Source organism: Taurulus bubalis (assembly GCF_910589615.1).
Source record: "Taurulus bubalis genome assembly, chromosome: 3".
Taxonomy (NCBI): Eukaryota; Metazoa; Chordata; class Actinopteri; order Perciformes; family Cottidae; genus Taurulus; species Taurulus bubalis.
The window spans coordinates 22,883,657-22,906,362 of NC_136591.1; the positions used below are offsets into that span (position 1 = coordinate 22,883,657).

The 22,706-nt window shown below is 41.8% G+C and overlaps 1 protein-coding gene across 1 annotated transcript; it reads left to right on the forward strand.

The window, feature by feature from the left end:
• The first annotated feature begins 3,391 nt into the window (after positions 1 to 3,391).
• On the forward strand, positions 3,392 to 20,897 carry coq8aa (coenzyme Q8A-a). Its single transcript, XM_079215622.1, has 17 exons — positions 3,392 to 3,475; positions 8,213 to 8,312; positions 9,126 to 9,208; positions 9,345 to 9,598; positions 9,689 to 9,866; positions 9,949 to 10,015; positions 13,004 to 13,078; positions 13,964 to 14,089; positions 15,303 to 15,388; positions 15,599 to 15,739; positions 17,096 to 17,177; positions 17,324 to 17,417; positions 18,165 to 18,306; positions 18,438 to 18,545; positions 18,632 to 18,697; positions 18,963 to 19,049; positions 19,171 to 20,897. Exons 2-17 carry the CDS (start codon positions 8,216 to 8,218, stop codon positions 19,465 to 19,467), a joined length of 1,983 nt encoding a protein of 660 aa, XP_079071748.1. The 5' UTR covers positions 3,392 to 3,475; positions 8,213 to 8,215; the 3' UTR covers positions 19,468 to 20,897.
• The last annotated feature ends 1,809 nt before the right edge of the window (positions 20,898 to 22,706 follow it).

The following is a 22,706-nucleotide window of genomic DNA, read 5'->3' on the forward strand; positions in this document are numbered from 1 at the left end:
AGCATGTGTTACAGTATGAGTGACAGTCAAACAAAGCATTGGATACGTCGATAGAAAAGATGGACGGTGTTCAGAAAATGATCCCCATTTATTTAAATGGAGAACGGCAACATTCATTTAGAAAGTGGTCGGGCGGATAAAGGAGAACAACATGTCTCATAATGTAACAGGTTCTCGATGAACAATAAAAACTACATAGTATGTAGAATTCAGTCTACCATATATTTAAAATGCAATGGTTTCCATTGATGTTTGCAGTGACAGTAGACGCAGAAAGAGTCTGATTATAATTCCATGCAGTGCCTTCTTAAGAAGTAGTTCAACATTTTGGGAAATATGTATGTTTATTAGCTTTTTTTGCATTAAACAAGATGATTAATACCTCTCTCGTGCCTCTGCGCTAAATATGAAGCATTCGCCAGCAGCTGGTTAACTTAGCTTAACATTAAGACTGTTTGATTGAGTAAACATTCAAGATATGATGTGATATAACATAATCTGCGCACGATTACATTTTCATTGTTGTACATTTGAGTGTGTTTTAACAGTTCAAAGCTGTTTTTAACCGCTGTCATTCTTGGTCAGCAAGGTTTTCCATGACAGCCATGTTTCCTCCACAGTGACCTGACATCTATGTTGAGATAAATTATACCTATCACAATAGTTTCAGTATGTTATGGAAGGCATTGTGTCGTATTTTGGGAATATGTATGCTTATTAGCTATATTGCAGACAGTCAGATGAGATGATCGACACCACTCTCATGCCTGTATTCTAAATATGAAACGTTCGGCAGAACCTGGTTAGCTTAGCTTAGCATGAACACTGGCAACACAGAGTGAAAGTTTCTTGATTAAACATTCAAGATATAACATGTTAATTAGTGCACTTTAGGGTTTGGGGTCGGCAGATTCCGTTACCTTTGCTTAGAGGCTGGCTGTTTCAAGGCTTTATGCTAAGTTAAGCTAACCAGCTGCTATAGGATGCTTTTTAATGGACGGATATGACCGTTGTATCACCTTTCCCAAAAAGTAAAACTATTCCTTTAAGACCTACCGTCTTAGCTATTGCTTATGCTCCCTAATGTGCACTTATAGGGTTGTTTACTAGTAGTCAATATATTGGTCTGGTTTATGTATTTATTTGGATTGTTCCTTTAAAAAAGTGTGTGGATACCGCTTTCATGTGTGACTACCATGAATTTCTGGTATCATCGAGGTCGGAGCTTGTAAATGGTTCAAACGACACGGTTTAGAGTATTTCATCCATTAGGATACGACCTCTGGACCTGACCTGAAGAAGCCCACAGGGAACCACACTGCTGCTGCTTCACGGCCACATCGATTAGTCTGTTTGCATGCGGCTCATTTGCCTTTCAAATCACACCTGTCCACAACAGCAGCAGCATCCGGAGCTGGTGGGAAAGAAATGACATGAATCAGGAGCCGAGAGGTTGTGAATGAGGGAGACACTGCGGAGATGTGATTTTTCTTTCTTTTTTTGATGGAGGGCGGAGTGGAAGGTGACCCATTTAGTAATTTCTGAACACGCGGCTCCTACTTTACACATTTTATAAGATGGTTGCATTTTTCTTACTCATTGTTCCGTTTGTGCACTTTTGTTTGAAGTGATCATTTCTTATCAATGGTATGACTAAAACGTTCCACGCACAATACTATTTGATTTTGGAAAATCCCCACATGAGAACAAGTTTGTATTACCTTTGAGCCTTAGCGAGCGTTCACTCTTCATTGCCTGTAGTTCAGATCCCTATGTGGAAAAAAACCCTGTTGTTACAGACCCACATTTGACTATTTCCACTCTGCAGGCAGTTTAACAGACATGTATTCACTTAAGAGGATCATTGAGCTCATTTAGTCTGGGAAATAAATGATAACCTCCTTTAGAAAAATATAAGCTGTGTTGTGTGGATCTGTGGTGCACTCTGCTGACACTTTAATGTCACTGCAGATGGATGATCGCCTAAAAAAGATAAAGTCAGAACCCACATTTGCATTAAGAGAGGATTTTTGAAGACATTTGTGCAACACAGTTATTATAACGTCCCTGTACCATATACGTATAATGCTATAGTCATTAATAATGCTTTATAACAATAATTATAACACACTTAATTCTAATGCACTATAGAATTACATTGCAACGTTTTGTGTGTTGTTCTTGCATACATTTAATGATATTTTTTCACTTTACTTCACGGAAACAATGACCACTTAGAGTAACTCATAATCATAGTATAATGTATTATTCTTTATTGTTATAAAGCATTATGAGTATTTATTGTGATTATTGATTATGTATTGTGATTATCATTAAGTTATAACTGTAAGACGATTATAATGCATTATACGTATGTCTATAATAAATAAATAAATATATATATATATATATATATATATATATATATATATATATATATATATATATATATATATATGGGCATCAAAGTGTTACCACAATGTTTTTTTCTGAAGAAATGGCTTTTGAAGTGAAATTATAAACATCTATTGCAGTTGTTCCTTTACGTGCACATTTTATTACAGTTATTATTATAACTGCTTAATTTTAAAGTACAGTAGTAATTCAAGGTAATTGTAAAATCATACATTTCTTTCATAATTTGTCCTGACCATTGATTAGCAATAACAATCAAACAGGGCAGCGTTTGGGGTTATGTCCTCCTGCCAACAACAGCAGATGGCGTCGGAGGCCCATTTCAAAGCCGAGGGACAATTATTTTGTCACGGCTGGCACGTGCGCGCTGTTAGTGTGTAAACGTGTCTGCTCATTGGCCGCGTGTACCTTGTAAACCGGAATGTATTCGCAATACGGCGTCGGGCTTTGGGACGCTGCACAAACGTGCACTTTGTTTTTCTCGCGCGATGAACCAATGAGAAGCCGCGTTTCAGTCCCCACCTCCTGTCAACAGACGAGAGGACCAATGGAAGCAGAGCGTGACGCGAGGGCGGTTGACGGACCAGAGCCGTGTAAAGATAAAGTTGAGCAAAGCAGCTCGACGAGCGTCTGCCAGGATAAACTGTAATTGTCTCGTGACCTTTTTTTAGATTAGGAAAACTGAAGCGCCACAGCTTTATCATTACAATGCATGTACATGTATGGATGCTGTTTACATATTTGTCTGAACACGAACATGTGTGCTGAACCAAAGTGGGAGTGTCCATGCAGCGTACGGCCACGCATGCGTGGGTTGCGTTGGTAAATAAGTTTTGACCTCGTGTTGGAGACATACTGGATTAAACGCTGCCTGCAGCAGCAACAAGAAGAGGAGGCTGACCAGACACCTGAAAAAAAGACCCCCTCTCTCCCCCCGTGACGTGCAGTTGTACGCACTTTTATGCTAATTAGACAGGGGGGTTTGTTTTAGTTAGACTCTCGCGCGCCGCTGACCTCGTCCGACAAGAGTTAGAGAAACCAGCGGAGACGACAGCTACTGGTGAGTGTCTGCTATCACAAATGCGCATTTACTAAATATTAAAAATGCTTTTTTATTATTATTATTATTATTATTATTATTATTATTATTATTATATTATGTTCCCGGTTGGTCCCGTTTACAGCTTTGACCTCCAGCTGGTTCAACAAATCCTCCGCAGCGTGCGGACGTGCCCGTAGTCTGCAAACTTTACCTAACGTTACGTGTTTTTTATTCCTGGTCCGTTACTTTTAAAATATGTATTAAACCTGCTGCTAAAATTATTTTTTGGGTTCTTCTCCAATTTCAGTCGTTTAAAGCAGATTTAATAACGGCCAATGTACAGCGTGGCTTCTCTTTTTTTTGTTTTGTTATGGCAGTGAGTCTCGTGTCTACACGCCCACGAGGAAGTTTATAATCACAGGTTTGGGCTACGTTAGTTGGTTTGAGGGATTCATCTGCGTCGCTGCACGTGAGGTAAGAGGTTTACGGCTGAAACATATGCTGAGCGAATCCGTTTGAATGTCATTCGTATTAGTACACTTGCATTCACCTTAGTACTTTTGATTTTTATTTCAAATTGATCTTCAACATTGTTTGTTTCAAATACCAACGAAATGTGTACGAGTAGTGCACCTTTTTGTAGACTGTAGTGTATTAAGGTGAGTCTGTACAATCTTCCTATAATGGAAAATGTATTAATGTGAGCTACCTCTTACATACAGTACATGTATACTGCATGTGTGTAGAGAGTATTTTGATCACTTCAAATGTGAGGGGTGTAATGTGATACTTGAGCCTGACTCCTTTGCCCTCTGATGGCACAGAAGTATTAGTAGAGGTTTGATATCACAGCCAAGAGGTTGCTGCACAGAAATGCCAAAGACACAAAAGATCTGAGGTAATTTCCTTTTTAGATAGTTTGTCCAGCAAACGGCACCGACAGGTTTATTCAGGCTGAACTTGGTCACACTGCTTTTAAAGCCAAACGTTATGGGATCCTTATCAGAACGGTTTGTTTATGTTATGTTGGTTGACTATTTATTTAGCCGAGGAGTAGTTTTTCATGCTTTTCATGAATTTATGCGCTCATCTCCGGTAAACAGGAGATTTAAAGTGGTGCTATTGTGTTGATCAAGTGATACTGATTTGTCCATTCAATCAAATAATACATTTTGAACTCTCAAATACTGGTAATAACCTCAAAAATCCAGTATTAATCACGCAATTAGCTGATAATTACCACTGTGTTCTGAATCAGAACCATGTATTGCCAAGTATATATATATATATATATATATATATATATATATATATATATATATATATATATATATATATATATATATATATATATTGTTGTGGCCAATGCCGGTGCAATACCTGTCCAAATTATTCTGAGCCTTCCTATGAATTAATAAGTAATTTACTTAACTAAATGAAGAAATGACTGAAACTGATTAATCTATTTACCAAAATAGTTCATTTAATAGTTGACAGACGATTTATAAATCGCTCTGGACTCCCCTTCTGTATTGTGGTCTTGCAGGAAACTTAGTTTTCCTCACGTTTCACCCCGTCAGTGGTGGCGAAGCGGCCGCTGTGGTGTTCAATAACGTGGGGTAAATAAATATTCCCCATGCTTGGCTCAGGATCAGCGGTGAAGGGCAGCGGCTGGAGGCCGTCGGTAAGCCGTGAGATGTACAGCGTTCAGATATAGACGCATGCTGCTGCGATGCCTGGCTATTTCCATAGCAGTGAGTCAACGGCTTGCTGAGGGCAGAAGAGCCCAGACAACAACTGAGGCTTAGCTGTGTGTGTGTGTGTGTGTGTGTGTGTGTGTGCGTGTGCGTGCGCGTGTGCGTGCGCGCGTGCGTGCGCGCATTAGCCATACAATACCATGTGTAATCACAACCCTGGCCTCACAAATACCTTGTAGTGACCTCTCGCCCACTGGGCATTAGAACTGGCCTTTTAGTTCTCCCCCATTTGTATTCATGTTATATAACGAGCAGGTGTCCCTTCTCTTTTAGTTTACTTTTTTATTTTGTATTCTAATGCAGAGGAAGAAAAGCAGCGTGTAAACACATCCTGAGGTAACACACCCACATTGACAGATGGGAAGTTGCTCAATCGGTTTTCTTTTTTGCAATAAATAGTAACTTCTTCCTCCATAGTCTCAGATTTTGCAAGTTGAATTTACTTTAACAGTGTTCACGGCTATGAATCCTGCAGAAATGCATACGTCCATTTTAAGTTTTAAGTATGTAAGATAATTTATATATATTTCAATATTTGACGTGAACATTGCATTCTGCAGCTCCATGTTGCTGCTTTGTGTTAAAGGCAGGGTTGGTAATCTTCTACTGAAAACATTTTCGCCGTTTTCACATTCCTCATTTTATCCTGGTCAATGAGTCAAATGCTCAATGGAAAAAAAGATTTAAAAAAGGTTGCAGGACTGTAATAGGACCGCCCAATCATTTCATTCAGTCTGAATGTAATGTTTGGGCGGGTTTCCCTGTCTAACAGCTGAGAGTGCTAACAATAGCCACGCTTGTTGTTTACATTCATAATGACATGGTTAGGTTCATAATAATAATTTTGGGGGAGTGGCTTTGGTGGGATTCCTGAAGGGACAGTGAGTGTCGCTAGATTTAGCAACTTTTGGGGCTAATGCTGCTTTAATTGGTAAGGAGTTGGCCACACCAGGCTTTTTATTTTATATTTTTTTGGTTAGAGAACGTTTTAAACCTAGCATATTCTTACTAGCTTCTCAAGGTTACTAATCCTAGCTTTAACGGCTCCGTTGCCTTAGTACAGACTGCATAGCTTAATTCCCAGCCGATGAGAAGATTGTGCAGGATCTTGCTGCATTGTTGAGCTGACTCTGCATCGTGCCGCGATAATTGTTTTGACAATAAAGTACAAAGAACTTTTTCTTTTATTATATTTCATTGATCTTTAAAACATGCCGTAACCTGTAGTATAACTGCTTCTATTCTGTTTTCTGAAGTCAGTCATCTCTGTATTTCCTTGTTTAACTGGAGAAATGTCGTCAAATCATTAATTTGAACAAAGCACTTACTCTGTGCTTGTGTGGGACCATAGTCGCCCAATGATGTCGTTGTGTGTCATCTGTGAGATATTTTGTTGTTTGGCCTGATCTACGCTAGTGAGAGCACGTAGGCGCTGAACAGAGGAGAAAGGAGCCTCAAACGTTAAGCCCCTTAGAGGCGGTTTTGTCCAGCGTTCGGCCCTTATTGTGTGAGCTCCGTTACATGCTGAGTCAGTCCGTAGTTTCCCAGAATACAGCGCAGGTCTTTTGTGCTGCTGTCTTCGGAGTGGCCAACATTAGCATTAGTAACCAGAGATAACCCCAGACAGCAGTTAATCCAGAAAAAAACAACTTTGCACAATATTTAGTTGGCCTGTGGATGTTGAAGAAAGAACTGACGAGCAACTTTAACTTTAACATTATAAAATGATTTATATTGGACTATTGTCCTGTGTTTCTTTCTAATTTGCGGTTTATACTTTCTCACATTTTTGGTTTGCTTTTTATCCTCCATCTTTTTCCAGAGAACCGGCTAAAGTCACAAGCCAAAACTTGTCAAAGAGAGTCGTGTTTCTATTAATTATGGTCCGATGTTTAAAAAACACTATCCGACAATAATTACAATAAGATACAAATCAGTGTTTTCTTCAGTCCAGCATCTGAAAACACAGTACGGCCCTGAAGTAGGACGGATGACCTACTTCCTGACTCAGTATGTGTGTAGCGGCACACACACATTCACAAACTGCTTTTGAAGCCTTCAGCAACGGCTTTTTCCATTGGCCCAAATCCCAGCTGAGCTGTGTTGAAGCATGTCGTCACACCCACCAAAAAAAACGCCACCTGTAACACACTCGGGAATACTGCGGCTTGGGAGGAGAGGAATGCAGTCAGAGCTCCGTTTAGATAAGAGACGGACAGGTGAGAGAAGTGACTTGGACTTTTACCTGCATCCTAAAGGGACCTTGAGATATGTTCACATGTTCGTTATCGCAGTCTCAGCTTTGTGTGGTGTGCCAACTGTTTTGAACTTGAACTTTTCATAACTGTTTAATACAAAGATACGCCGCATTGATAATTTGGATAGGAATTGAATACTTTGAGATAAACCATTTTATTTTTAACAGAAAGCAATCTCGCAGGTGCAGAGAGAAACCTGGAGAGGTAAAGGGTGACGGCAAACCTTGTGCACGGACAAAACGTGCGCCCACATTCACTCATGCACAGAAATAGCTGGTACAGGCAGCAGCCCTCCCAACTCTTCCCTCCTAGTTTCCAGTGAGACAGCCAGTCTTGAACCTCATGCACATTTCTGCACAGCACACATTTCTGCACAGCTTACCTCCTTTCCTTTCTTGTGTGTATGTGTGTATGTGGTGCTCACACAGGGATTGGAGGTTCTGAGTATTTATAGACAAAGGGATAAAGTCATGGTCACCTCAAGATGTGACAGCTGTGTGTTCGTCTCAATGTTTGGCAGCAGAATGGTTGTTGACGACAGGTTTTATGCCTTCTCGTCCACCTGTACGTCTTTGTCTGTGCTCCTCTCGTCTTTGCTGACAACGCGTTGTCACACATTTCGACATCTGACCTGATTTTTGTCTTCACTCTGAGTGAACAGAATGTCCTTCTCCACGCTTCCCGGCCTACTATGTATTTATTTTGTTCTTATTTCCCTGTCCTCTTCTCTGTCTCTGTAGTCCATGATGGCCGGTGATATGATGTTAGTGGTGCGAGGCTTGGCTAAGTTGAGCCAGGCGGTCGTGGAGACTCAGAGCAGCACCCTGCGCAGTGGAGCCGGTAAGTTCAACACACCTGTTGTTTGTAAGGATTAGGAACCCATAAACGAGGGAAGGGTCATTACGTCACCTAACATTGTCAACTAGCCGATAATAATCTCCATGTATTTGATTGTAATGGAGCTTCTTTGTTATCAGTAACTAACTTGTAAATGCCTCCATGAAGACACAAAGTCCCTTCTCTTCCGGTGTCCCTCATGGGACCATGTTTTGGAAAGAAATATGAATCGGAGTCAACGGCGAGAGTCAAATATTTGTTTATCCTGTTTGAATTGTGCCATGAGTTACAAACATTATATTTGTCAATTTTAAAAGATAATTTGGCAACACAAGAACGTTGCAGTTTATAACCATAAATTTAATTTAGCGTGAAACCCCTCTACATCTCTCATGTATGTCACCAACACCAAACATGGACATTACATCGGCTTCCTAGCTAGCGAGGTATCTTAGCAATGTTCCACTCACACATGTAATATTATCTTACCCGATGTGTTTTATCCAGCAGCTTTTTTTTATGAGCCAGGATGATTATCTTCTGAAATGTATAAACATCTAATTCATGGCACAATTTAAATAGGATAAAAAACATTCTGCCTTATGCCTACTGAGCTTATCATTTACTTGACTTTGTTTTCTTTCTTTTATAGGCTCCCCACATGTTTAGTTCCTAAATTCTTTGACATACATCAACATTTTTCAGCTCACTTATTATGGGCAGTGACATTGATCATTTTGCTGTATGGTTAGTTTGTAGTGTACCTAAGAGCTAATAAAGCTAATAACAGTATGTATTTTGTTAATTGTATCTCAGGGCTCCCAGGAGTTGGCGCTGCCGTCCAAAGCGTCCAATCGGCTGCTGAGCAAGGCCTCTCTGCCGCTATGATGACGATGCAGGTGTGTGCATGTGTAAATACTACTGTGCAAATCCTGCATAGTTTAGCATTGATTTAAAAAATGTCGCATCGCTTTTAAATGTCAAAAGAATACTACAAGTGTGTTTTTAATTTTCTTAACGTATGCGTCTGTCCAGGGGCTGACTGGCCAGCAGCAGACGTCTTCATCAGAGTCCGAATATGACTTCCCCCAGGACGACGGTGCATTTGCAGAGTTCAAGGACGAAGGTGTGGACTTTGCAGTCGATCAAACAGGAAGTAGTTACGATTTTGCAGCCAATCAGAGCGCAGCAGCAGGAGCAAGCCATGTCGGCGGCAAACTGTTTGAGGGTTACAAAGACCCGAGCAAACAGTTCAGTGGACACACCAGATCTCACCACCAAGATGCCAGGTATAAACAGTCTAAATTGCTCAAGGGTACACACGCTTGTGCTGCTGTTTGGAGATTGAAGGTAAATTACTTTTTCTTTGGGTGCGGCAGGCACTTCTACAACCGCAGTCTGAACAGGCATCTGTGGGGACAGCTGCACTGTCGGCATCAAGTCAGTCAGCTCAGGAGCTACCATCAGGACCCGTCCACGGTTGGAGGACTTACCGCCGAAGACATTGAGAAAGCACGACAGGGCAAGAAGGTTGCGATCAAAGCCCACAAACAGATGGTGAGTCATGTTCCTCTTCTGAATCCCAAACACACATTAATGTGAAAAGAAAACTGGGTCTTTATTGGTCTTTCTTCTTTAGTTGAGCGACAGTGCCAGAGAGAGGAAAGTGCCAGTGACTCGGCTCAGCAGACTGGCCAACTTTGGAGGTACAGTAATACGACTCTTTGTTACTCTGTGTCGAGGGGCACGTTTGCAAGTGTGACCTTTTTTCTGTGCATACACACAGTTGAGTCTGCAGTCGGTAAAATAATGATTTTAGTGTTTAGGGAAGAGTCTTCATGGGACTAATCCCAAAATGAATATGTCCAGGGTGCAAAATACCCGGTGGCCAGCTTAAAGTCCAAGATTAAAAAAGACATTTTAGTGACCGTTGCAAGTGACAAATAAATGTCCGTAAGAGACCCCCCCCCCCCCCCCTGAAATTTAGCTAATGACGCTTTCAGGGTGTCGGAAGTATCAATCAAGGAGTCTTTGACCTCCTGTATTTTGCACACTGTATATTTGTGGATAGAGAGGCGTCTTTCTGGTTAGTTTAATAAGAAACATTATTTCCGTGCTCGTAATGTGATATGAATTTGTTGGGGAAGTTCTGGAAACCTGTCCTTGTAATCTAGTGTAACTGTAACTAACCAACCACCTCCTCAGCAAGCTGGGGCCACTGGGGTCAGTGTTGTGTCAGAAGCACACGTCCTTCTCAAAGTCTGTAAAGTCAATAATGTCAAGACAACGCCACTGAATGTACAGGCACATTTAGAGGCCAACAGCAGAGAGTTAAGAGGAAATAAGACAAAAGGCAACATGCAGAAATGTCACTGCAGTTCCTCCCCAGTATGTTGAGTTTTAAGATGCATGCACCTTTTGGATTTTAATGACCAATGACCTCCCGTCTAGCACCAACTACGGTTAAAACTGCCAGCTTTTACACATAATATCTATAATACTGTAAACATAATTTGTTTAATAACTCGTGCATCCCACAGAAAGGTAACATGAGACTGGATTTGCCTTTTAAACAAACACGTATAGTAATTGGGTCAGGCATATGTAGCCCTTATCAACGGACATTGGCTATTGCCAAGATAAAAACCTTCATAGTCAACTACAGGAAGAGAGTCCAGCAGCAGCCGTCATAAAATCTGTGAGAGTTTGTGGTGTAGATTGTTGTGTGTTAGTTAATCTTCTGTTGAACCATGTTGCCTGTTCTCTAAGCCTATTAGCTGTGACACAAAACACAAACATGACTGCCAACTGCCAAAAAAAAGTATCTCTAAAAATCTGAGATTTTAAATGGTTTAAAACTACGAAATCAATTCCAAATAGTAATTCCAAATTTAAGAATTTTGAGACATTGCGGAAAGGTTGTACTTACAGTTCATGGCATGCATTTTATTATAATATGCATGTGGAGATCTGAGTATCCTTGTCTCCAAGTCCTATCTAGACAGGATGTTATTTCAGTGATAAGCTCATTCTGAGGCTAAAACACACATTCACACAGGCGCATTGAAACTGTCACAACCGGCCCCGGACAAGGTTTGACGTGACGGCTCAGAGCCTGCAAGTCAGCAGCTCGTAGCTTCATGACGGATGATGGATATGTTAACAGGTGGCTCAGAAGGTGGCGCAGAGCAGCGAGGGTAAACAAACCATGTCCACCCGGAACGGAGTCTCTCTAACACGCGGCAGAGTTCAGCCAAACTAGAATTCCAAACCAACGTGACTTGTACAATCTACAGTGATTCGGCATGTTGACACTGGGAACATTTAGGAAGGGTGGGGGGGGTTGGCCTCTGTCTGTCGGCCTCTGTCTGTCCTTCACTCTCCTGCAGTATTTGTTGACAAAGTTGTACAAGTTGTGTTTGTCTCACAGCTGCCAGTGAGTGGAGATATTAATGCAGGTTGTAGACAGTTTAGGTAAGAGAACAAGCAACATTTATGTAGAATTTATAGAATTATAAATCTGTTCGAATGCTTCCTGGCGACAACGATTATCGCAACCCTGCGTAGACGTCTCCATCTCCATCTGTTGCCATGCATGTTTGAACGGTTTTGCTGAGGTTTAAGAGGAAACAGGAATATACAGTATATTAGGGTATCAAATGAAGGAACATAAATTCTCTCCAGCTTGTTCAAAATGTTGCAGCTAGAATTTTAACTGGCACTAAACGCAGAGACCATATCACCCATATCTGCGCAGATTATCAGTAAGATTCTGAATTGATTTTAAGATAGTTTTTTGAAACACAAAGGCCTAGTTATATTGCTGACCTTTTTAAAATAAACTCTTTATTAGCTGTAATACAGCCTTAGATCCTTTCTTTGCCAAATCCTTTCGTAAAAACACACTTTTATGTCGTTTTGATCTGTTCTAATTGTATCTCTGTTTGTTGGTGTGACTTTTTGTCTATTGATTACTTTTTTTGTTGCTTTGGGGTTTTATGTATGTAAAGCACTTTAAAAAAAACTGCTTTTCTAAAACTATTTTCTTTTAATGCTTGTAAGTAGTGCACAGCAGTCGGTCTGTAAACTCACACACAAAGTAAGATAACACCGATTAACGCAGAGTTCACATGTTTGGCGAAGAACTACTCGGCCCACTTGTAATCAAGTGAAGTGTCCTCATTTGTCTCTCCACCGTTCTTTGGATGTCGCCTCAGAGGCCGCTGACAAACCGATTATGTAATGCTGAGTTATGTAAAGTGGAGACCAGGCTTGTAGGAACTGGCTCACAAACAGCCCAACCATGACTCTTGTTTTTCCTATTCATCATCTGCTAGAATTAAACCCCTGAACCTTTTCAGAGGCTTAAGTATGTTCGGAGCTTAATTGTTAATATATTTAGATTACCATGTTCTCTATGGCTGGCAGCTGTGACAGTTCCGTCATCTGCCCGTGTTTTGTTTTGTCTCAGATCTCCTGTTTCATGTGTTATTCTGATTCCTCAGAGGCAACAACCAGAACACTGGTGACATATTCTGACAGGTTCAGAGCGAAAGTCGTACTGCCAATGATTGGCTCACTAAAAGGATGTTTTTCACAGCGCCGCCGCATGACACGGAATACTTTCATGTCTATTTTGTTATTTCACTAAGTTGCGTTACATTGTGTTGTGTATCCGTCTGTGTCGCCACCAGGTCTAGCTGTAGGTTTGGGGATTGGAGCCCTGGCAGAAGTTGCAAAGAAGACCATGAGACACAACGGTACAGCAGGTAACACTAACCCACTAAGACACCCACACTTGCTCACACAGTATCAACAGGGAGCCTTTTTACCAAACGGCTAAGTTATACATGTTGCACTCTTGCATTGTTGCACTCTTTTGTGTCGTTTCAACACTGTTGTGCTGCTTCTTTCTGAATGCATTGTACCGTTGATTTGTGTAGACGGAAGACATTTGAATGCCCTAATAGATTACACATCTGAGTCCTGTGCCTGTAAGGACAGGTATTTCTGTTTATTGGGTGATTTTTACAACTGCATTTTTCAGTGCCCATCCTTTTTTACGCATGTTGGTACATGCAGAGCACAATTAGCAATTCAGCCGTCACACAGCAACCTCCTAAACAAACCTTCCTGCTCTGCACGGTGAACCTGCCCATACCAAAACAGAGCTAAGCTGAAACCGCGTACGAGAGTTAATGTGTGCCGTGTGTGTGTGTGCCGTGTGTGTGTGTGCGCCGTGTGTGTGTGCCGTGTGTGTGTGTGTGTGTGCCGTGTGTGTGTGTGTGTGTGTGTGTGTGTGTGTGTGTGCGTGTGCGTGTGCATGTACGTGCGTGCGTGTGTGTGCGCTCTTTGTGAAAGTCTCTCAAGGCAGCTTCAGATGCTCTAAAACACACTACCTGGTGACCTACTGACACATATACTCGCAGACACACACATCTACAAACGCATGCACATATTATACATACACCTTTTAAACTATTGATATTGATCAATCGCCTGTACACAAAATATTCTTTTGTTTACATAGTTACAGTAAATAACAAGAAATAAAAATGTGGCTCCAAAGTTTGACTTTAGACCTGAGGCACTGGTGTGAAAGGAGCCATTGTATGGAACAAGAACCAACAACTCTCTGTTTTGTGGTACTGCAGGTGATAAGAAAGGCGTCCTGGATTCCAGCCCCTTCCTGTCCGAGGCCAACGCCGAACGTATCGTCAGAACCCTGTGTAAAGTCAGAGGAGCCGCGCTAAAGCTGGGACAGATGCTCAGCATTCAAGGTGTGTGATGGTTATTTCTGACCAGTGGCCTGACACACAGACGTCGGGGAGCCGATAGGTTATGACATTGTACTGTTGCTGCACACGGACGTAAACATGCAGGTAGCAGCGGCTGAGAATAAGTTCTAATGTAATTTGAAGCTGGTTTGTTGTTTGCCCACGTAAGCCAAAGTTCAAGGGCATGAAGCCAGCGTCGGTAAACATGCTGGCAGAGAGTTGGTGTGGCCTGATCGGGTAACGGGACTAAACAACACATCATTAGGTTTGTGTTTTCATCACTGCCTGATTTTTGTCAGATCAGAAAACGTTAGCGTACACTTTACACACACGGTGCAGTGTAGGACATTTAAAAAGCCACAAACGCAGTAGGAGAGAAAAGGACGTTGGCTGCCCAGTGTTTGCTAAACAGGCTTCAGCACAGTGGGTTGACCTTCATGCGGTTATTTGTAGAACGGGCAAAGCTTTACTCTGTCTCTAAGGTGGTGACAAGTTGATTCTTCAAACTAAAATGCTTGATTGGAAAATGGACAGAAATGTCAAAGTCTTTTGTAGCTGAACAAACAAACTATTCTTCCTACAAAGAGGTTGAAAAATGACTTTAAAGTCTTACTTGACTTGGACAACTAAAACATGACTGGAGTAAGTAAATCTGGAGGAAATACATCCCTGACAATGACACATTTGTGCTTCCAACCATTGTACCCTTCACCACCGATCCAAAATAACAACCTTGAGAGGTCAGGAGCTATTTTAAAACTGATGATTACGTTTATAATACTGATTCCTCATATCATCAGCAATGTCAGCCAAATGATTCGTTGTACTTGCCAAGCAGTACTTTCCTTTTTTATTTATTGTAATGAAGGGATCGTAGTGATTATTTTTTGGGGGGGCTTTTTGGCTTACACTGTCAAGTGAACTCAGTTGAAATATGAAGTTTTAGGTGGGAAATAACCCAGACCGTCAGTATTGTATTATTAAATCTATGAACCATGTTCAAGGTGTGCATTATATCCTGCACGGCAGCTTTACGGACATCCCAAAGCAACGACCACACCTGGAGTTCACATGCTGCCATTTGCTCGTATCGCCGTATTTGATGGCAGCGTAGCAGGCTTAGGGAAACAATTTGTCATCAGTTCAGCCAACCTTTGCCTCAGAACCTGCATTTCTGTTCAGTTCAGATGAACTAATTTGTGTTTCTGCCTTTCAGATGACGCTTTCATCAACCCTGAACTCGCCAAGATCTTTGAGCGTGTAAGACAGAGTGCTGATTTCATGCCAATCAAGCAAATGACAGTAAGTGTCGTCACACATTGATACTGATGATGTAATAAGTGTAACAATATCAATTCTACCTTTTTAGCACCTTTCCTACAGCCTCTTCAAGGCATTGTTATTCAGCCTAGCCTGGTGTGTTGACATTATAATCAAGCCCGCTGGAAACTCACCTTTACCTCCACCAGGGAACACATTACCCTTATTGTAAATATTGTGTCCGTCCCACAGAAAGCGCTGAACAGTGACTTGGGTCCGAACTGGAGAGACAAGCTGGAGTCGTTCGAGGAGCGTCCGTTTGCAGCCGCGTCCATCGGACAAGTTCACCTGGCGAGGATGAAGGACGGCAGGGAGGTGGCCATGAAAATACAGGTACACTGGGAACGTGTGCGTGTGTGAGAACACGGTACATTCTCACGTTGAGATAAAGACTGTTTATCTCTCTGGTCTGTTAAACACTTTGTTTACAGATCAGACCGGAGTCAGTGAAGAGGTGTCAAAATGAGAGATTGTTATTTTATGCTTTTACAGTATTTACAGATTATCCGTCTAATTGCCGTCTTCGACGATTAAAATAAATGATTTTAGAATTCTGGAGGGGTTTGACGGTAACATAACAAAGTATTATTTTAATCTCATGATTAGGGTTGGGTACCAAAAATCGGTGCCACTATGGTGCCGATACAACCGGTTCCTACCGGACCAAAATGCATTGAAGATTTCGATGCTTCCTTTCAGTGCCTGAGCTGAAACTCTTTTATTTTATTTTTTTACACTACTCTGACGAGTCCGTCCTGGCAGCAGGTTGTATAGCTACAGTAGCTAGCTAGCCATCAACTTTTTAACAGAGAAAAGTCCGAAAGGTAACGGTCAAAAGTGTGGTTGTATTGTGTGATTCGAACAACGCAACGTGCAGAAAATGCAACAAAACAACTGCGTGAAAAGAAGACGAGCCGAACTCCGAGAGAGAAACGCTCTGTTTCCTCCACCAAACCTCGTTGAGGAAACGTCTGTTTTTAAATGCTGGAATCTGGACGAGAAAGCTGCAGAAAAGACTCCTGGACTATAAACTCTAAACTTCCTGCTAGAAACGTCTGTTTCGCTGATGGAAGTCAACGTCAGAGCGGAGAAACCACAGCTGACCGGCAAGAACACCGGCTGAGAAACGCTCCAAGCCGTGACACAAAGTGAGATTATTAGGAGACGTGTTTGTTCCTCGGTTCATTTGGTGTTTGCCGAATTCAAGAGCAGCTCCGTCTGGTTCAGAAAAGCTCTCCCAGTTGATATTAATGATGACGTGTAGTCCAGTAAAGTAGCAGAGTTTGTAGAATCCAACAGTTTCTGAGTGAAGTTCTGTTGCACACGTTCCCTATCAGGCCATCTGCTTTTTTTCTGTTTTTTTTTTTTTTTTTTTATATATATATATTTGTTTAAAGTTTGAAGTCAAGTGTTTTGTATTTATTTATTTATAGTAGACTTTAAACGTTTTAGCACCGGTATCGTAAAAATCCCAAACGATACCCATCCCTACTCATGATGGAGAATAATTGCAATCCCTGTAAAAGCTGCAGTTAAATTATACTATAAAGACGCATGAACAGTATTTCAAAGTGAGATTCTCAATTTAAATTAAAAGAACCACATAAAAGATGCTGTTCCCTCATTTAATGGTCCAATCAAAGTAAAACAAACCCTTTCTATTTGTTTGTTTGTTTGTTTTGTTCCCAGTACCCCGGCGTGGCTCAAAGTATCAACAGTGACGTCAACAACTTGATGACTGTGCTGAGTATCAGCAATGCCCTGCCTGAAGGTACACATTCCAAGAAACGACAAGAATGATCACCTTCTGAAGTCATGCACAAGCAACACAAAAGTGCACAACTTCACGCTTCATTTCCCCATCTGCGATCCAGTGCTCTGTTTCCCACCGTGTGCGTTGTCTTTGTCTCCCTGCAGGTCTGTTTCCAGAGCACCTGATAGACGTGATGAGAAAAGAGCTCGCACTAGAGTGTGACTACATTCGAGAGGCCCAGTGTGCAAAGAAATTCAAGTGAGTCTTTTGTAGGATGTGTTTCTATGTAATTGCATCCACAAAACTTTCCTTTCCATTGTATTTATCAATAACATACATGTTCATAATCATTCAGTTGTAGCTGGTGGCAAGGGGGTTAGTTACAGTTTATGTTAATATTATGTTATAATAATAAATTCAAAAGTCAAATGTGGAGTGAGATGCGATTTAATGTGTCCATACTGGTTGTGCTACTTCAGAAAAGTGTAATAACAAAGATAACAATTCAAGCTTGAAAAAGGATAAAGGCCAGGTTGTAGCTTGTTTTTGTTGTTGTGCCGGGAATAAATGTATTACAAATCCCTTTGAAAGCATGGTTGACTGTTGAAAGCCTGGCTTGTTTAGCAGTGTTGTGCCATCTCTCGCTCATGGAGCGCAGAGCAGTAGAGACTCATGTTACACAAACACATCCCTTTTGGTTCAAGGTCATCAGAACCCCTGCAACTGCCAGCTGTGTATGCCAGCTAAATATTAATATGTATGCATGCAACATATATATATGTATATGTATATGTGTGTGTGTATGTATGTATGTATGTATATGTGTGTGTGTATGTATATGTGTATGTATGTGTATATGTATGCATGCAACGTGTAACCGGTGTCAAATTCCATGTATTTGTAAACACACATGGCCAATAAAGCTGATTCTGACATGGATATGTGGACTATGATGCCTACTTAACCTGGTTTATGTCTTTGTATCTATTCATCGTTCTGACCCAGGGAGCTGTTGAAGGACCATCCCTTCTTCTATGTACCAGAGGTGATAGATGAGCTGTGCGGTAGCCATGTCCTGACCACAGAGCTCGTACCCGGGTTTCCCCTCGACCAGGCTGACAGCCTCACACAGGATCTGAAGAACGAGGTGTGTGTGTGTGTGTGTGTGAGAGTGAGAGAGATTCTGATCATCATTACCTCCCACAAGTCCCCGCTTTCACCCTCTTTCATAGTTGACCTCAGTGCAGTAAACTTCTTCTTTTTTCCTCCCCGTCTCAGATCTGCCACAACATCTTGCTGCTGTGCCTCAGAGAGCTGTTTGAGTTCAGGTACATGCAGACTGACCCGAACTGGTCCAACTTCTTCTACGATCCACAGACGCACAGGGTGAGTCTGTCTGCAGGCTGAAAGCGACTGTTCCTTGGCAGCGAGGTTTGAGAGTAATGAAAGTGGTTATTGGATTGTCTCTCTAGGTGGCACTGTTGGACTTTGGAGCCACGAGAGGATTCGATCTGAGCTTCACAGACCTCTACATAGAGGTAAGACAGTCAGCCTCATGTATTGTAATTAATAGACTGAAAATATGTCTTGATCAACATGAAGCCTCAGTTACTCAGCCGCTGTTTACATGCTTGTCGCACCCCGACTGCTTTTGTTTAGGTTTAGTTTTTTTGCAGAAAAGACATTTTGAAACGTCAAGTGGAACCAAAGCTGACGTTTGTACTGTGTTTAACTTGAATGCATGAGCTGTCGAAACCTGTCTGGGAGATGCAGAGGAAGTGATTTGTGTGTTTGTGGTTGTAGATAATTCGTTCAGCCGCCGAGGGCAACAGAGAGAGAGTCCTGAAAAAATCTATTGATATGAAGTTCCTGACCGGATACGAGTCCAAGGTAAATGTCTCTTGATCTAAGAGAAATATTCTCTTTTTTTTTGTTTGATTGTAAAGGTAATTAATTTTACTGTGCAGGATGGTCAGAGACTAAATCTTTTTTTGCCCCTTCATGTATGCAGGCGATGATGAGCGCACACGTGGACGCTGTGATGATCCTCGGTGAGGCCTTCGCCTCCACAAACAACTTTGAATTTGGCGCCCAGTCCACCACGCAGAGGATCCACAACCTCATCCCTGTGATGCTCAAACACCGGCTCACCCCGCCGCCCGAGGAGACGTACTCGCTCCACCGCAAGATGGGCGGCTCGTTCCTCATCTGTGCCCGGCTGAACGCACAGCTGCAGTGTAAGGACATGTTCCACACAGCGTATCAGAAGTACTGGGAAGGCCGCACGCCGCCCTCTCACTCGGCCTGAGCCGATCCCGGCTGTCAGGCGGTTTGGCGGACAGATCGCAGGGGCCAACGGCAAGGTGCACGTCAGCGGGGCGGGGTCGTGGTGCGAAGCTGCAGAGCAGAGGCCATGTTACCCTCACTTAACGGGTCAGACAGCAGCAGCTTATCTGTCCCACTTTGTGCGCCCCACTACCATGAGCACTTATTCGTAATTACAGCCATCATTTCTTTGTTTGAGAGGGAGACACAACGCGGCGTCTGGAGAGCTTTAAGACCGAACTCTCTACGTGGCCCCCGAGAGGACGGAGATGACTTGAGGTGAATAGAAGGGGAGGGACAAAGAGCCGTGCGTGTATAGTTGAGGTGTAAGACGAATGTAAGCCGATTGGAATTGTATCTCTTCGCTGATGTTTTCAAGATGATTCTTGCAATTTTGCTTTGCTGTGTTTTGTAGAGCTTTTTGGGTGTCAGAAAAGTCATGTGGGCCGGGGGGGACCTGAAATATGTATTAAGCAAGACGACTGAACTCTAAATGTAAAGCAACAGTCAGTGTGAGGCACAGTATTGGCCAGGACCAACACAACTGGGAAGTTTGATTAGATTGATCGATACATATCAATCATAATGCTTCGTCTAAATGTAGACGGTAAAATAAATGGGACAGTTTTTGATGATGGCCCAGTTTAGGTTGTTAATTTGTGTAAAATGTGAAAAACTGGAATTTGTCAGCATTCACACACACAAGAAAGGCTGACTTTTACCGTGTGTATTTACTGTATCAGTGTATCCTTTCAGATTTCTGTTGTTGTTTATGACTTTTTAGCTTTTTAGGGAGACTTGTAGGATCAATGTGTTTAACGATCCTTGGGTTAAAGAGCGATTTTACCAAATTTGTTTCTGCGGTTAAGAAAATCTATATAGAGCATCTGCTGTAGATTTGTCTATCATGAATTCCAGTTGATTACCAACATGTTGGCAGAAAGGCTCCAATTTTTATTTCAGATTCAGCTTTTTTGTTTAGTTCCAAGGCATTTATCGCTTAAACTTCTATAAAATATAAATCTTGAAGTGAAACCACATGAATCCATGTTGCTCACTGTAATGAACCGCCGAGATGGAAGAAGCTCATCCTGATATCACACAAGCTCAGCTCGTGGGCTCACCTGGCTTCCTCCAGTCGTTAATCTCTCCACGCCTCAGCAGGTGTGAAATCCTCCGTCACCTGGCTGATGTGCGACTGCTGTGTGAAACACAGTCATGACGGTCTCTGGTGTGAAACTGAAAAAAATGGGAATAAAACAAGGTGCCTGTCGTCTCCAGTGGAAGGCTTTTATCTTTAAATATTGACTTTATATTTCATATCGAGACTTTGTGAGAAGTTTAAATTTCCTAATCAAACTGAAAGTTGTGATCACGATATTGAATGAAAAGAGTAAATGTTTGATCTCTGCTTATCTCGTGGCTCTGTGTGGTCTTTTGTCTGTGGTAGTGACTCTTTCAAACAATTTAAAAGGACTGCCGCCCTTCAAAGAAACATGAAATAGTCAGTGTGTCAGTTGAGTTGAATAAACATGGAGCTCAATGTACATTATCGCCCAGATTTTGTTCATGTGTGCTCTACAGTAGGTTAAGAGGTTGTAATGTGTGTTTGGAAGAGATAAAATACAGTAAAGGGAGAGAGAGATTGTCTTCCTTATTTAGCAATGTCTGGGCCAGCAACAGGGGAACTGGCACAGAGCCTGGGAAATGAGAACACACACAAATATTCACAAAATATACACAGGCACGTAAATATCCAGGCAAAGGAGGCGGGCCAGCATTCCCACAAAGAGTGAGTGCATGTGCTGAATCACCCTCAACTACTATACTTTTGGCATGTTCTCACATTTTCCAATGACTGCCACACTGATAGACAAATTGTAGTTCACCTCGGTGTCCAGCACGCGGCGCTGTTGTGTGTCCACATAGCGACTAATGCAACAAAAGCTCCCATCAGTTCCTGAGATACTGACATCAGCCCAATAAAAGAGCAAAACATAACCAGCCTGAAGCCAGACAGGTAATTATATGAAGCTGGCTGTGAGTGTAATTGCTGCTTTATTAAACAATATCCTGTAAGCAGAGGCGGGAGTGGGAAATGATTGTACAATGCAGCAGCGGTCATTAGATGCTCGTTGACTCCTATATATCATATTGATAGTACTGTGTCTAAATAATCGTAGCCTCATGAGAGGATGATATAACTACATACTTGAGGCAGAATACGCTAATCACAGAACACGCTAATTTTGTGGCTGCCAACCTGATAATCTACAGCATTAAGTATATTTTTCACTGCAAGGGTTTAATATTCTTACGGAAGCATAAGCTTGCCAAGAGATTCATACATTTTCATTAATTCCAGTCAAATGCAATCTGCTGTTTTCCCAGAATACATGCTATAAAACTGTTTTCTAGAGGCCACATTTGACTCCCATGCAGGTTCTCTGCTGTCAGAGAGTCTGAACCACGAGGTCAGGACCCCGAGACAGTTTGAAAAGCCACCACCGTTCTGTCAAGATATATCGTGATTAGAATGTTTTATAATGACGTCGACTGCAGTTTGGGTGAAAACTGTTTTCAAACCAGGGTCGTCGCTGCGTTGCATCTCCATGACCTGAATGTGTTTTGACATTGCAGCTTGCTGAGCTGAGATGGAAACTACTCCACACAAGGTGTGTTTACACTACAAGAGAGGAGTGTTGGGGGGGATGTTGTGCACCTCGCTGTCGGGTCAGAAAGAGCAAGCAGTGAGCAGTCCTTATATGGTGAGAGGGGCCTCTCAGAAAGTCTGGGTACGATTCTTATCACCCTTGTCACCTTGTTTACATGTCAGAAGCTCTAATGTACCTTCTTTGTCCACAGTGAACAGCAGCAGCTCAGGTGGTGAATTAGGATTAAAGTAAAGTATGATCATGGTTAGCAAAGCAATATTTTAATTACTTGATAAGTAAAAGACAGATTGCCTTTCAGGAAAAATTGGGACTCGCCCCAATCTCCTTATTTAAATTTTGGGAAAGCATGCTCCATGGACAAACAGCCTTTTATGCTTCTGGCCTCCCTTGCATATTCTATTATTATTGATATCTTTTTGTTGAACGTTCACTTGTTTGTGATATTGCAAAACAGAAGCTCATACTCAAATGTATACTTATACTTGTACTTGCATCAAGTTATTGTCTTCGCACAAAGCTCCACAATATTGACTTTGAGGTTACAGCA

Excerpts from the sequence above, each read along its gene's own strand:
- coq8aa (XM_079215622.1), top strand. The coding sequence starts at position 8,216 with ATGATGGCCGGTGATATGATGTTAGTGGTGCGAGGCTTGGCTAAGTTG. Across the intron at positions 9,599-9,688 it reads TCTCACCACCAAGATGCCAG|GCACTTCTACAACCGCAGTC; the intron begins GTATAAACAGTC and ends TGGGTGCGGCAG. Across the intron at positions 18,698-18,962 it reads TCACAGACCTCTACATAGAG|ATAATTCGTTCAGCCGCCGA; the intron begins GTAAGACAGTCA and ends TTGTGGTTGTAG.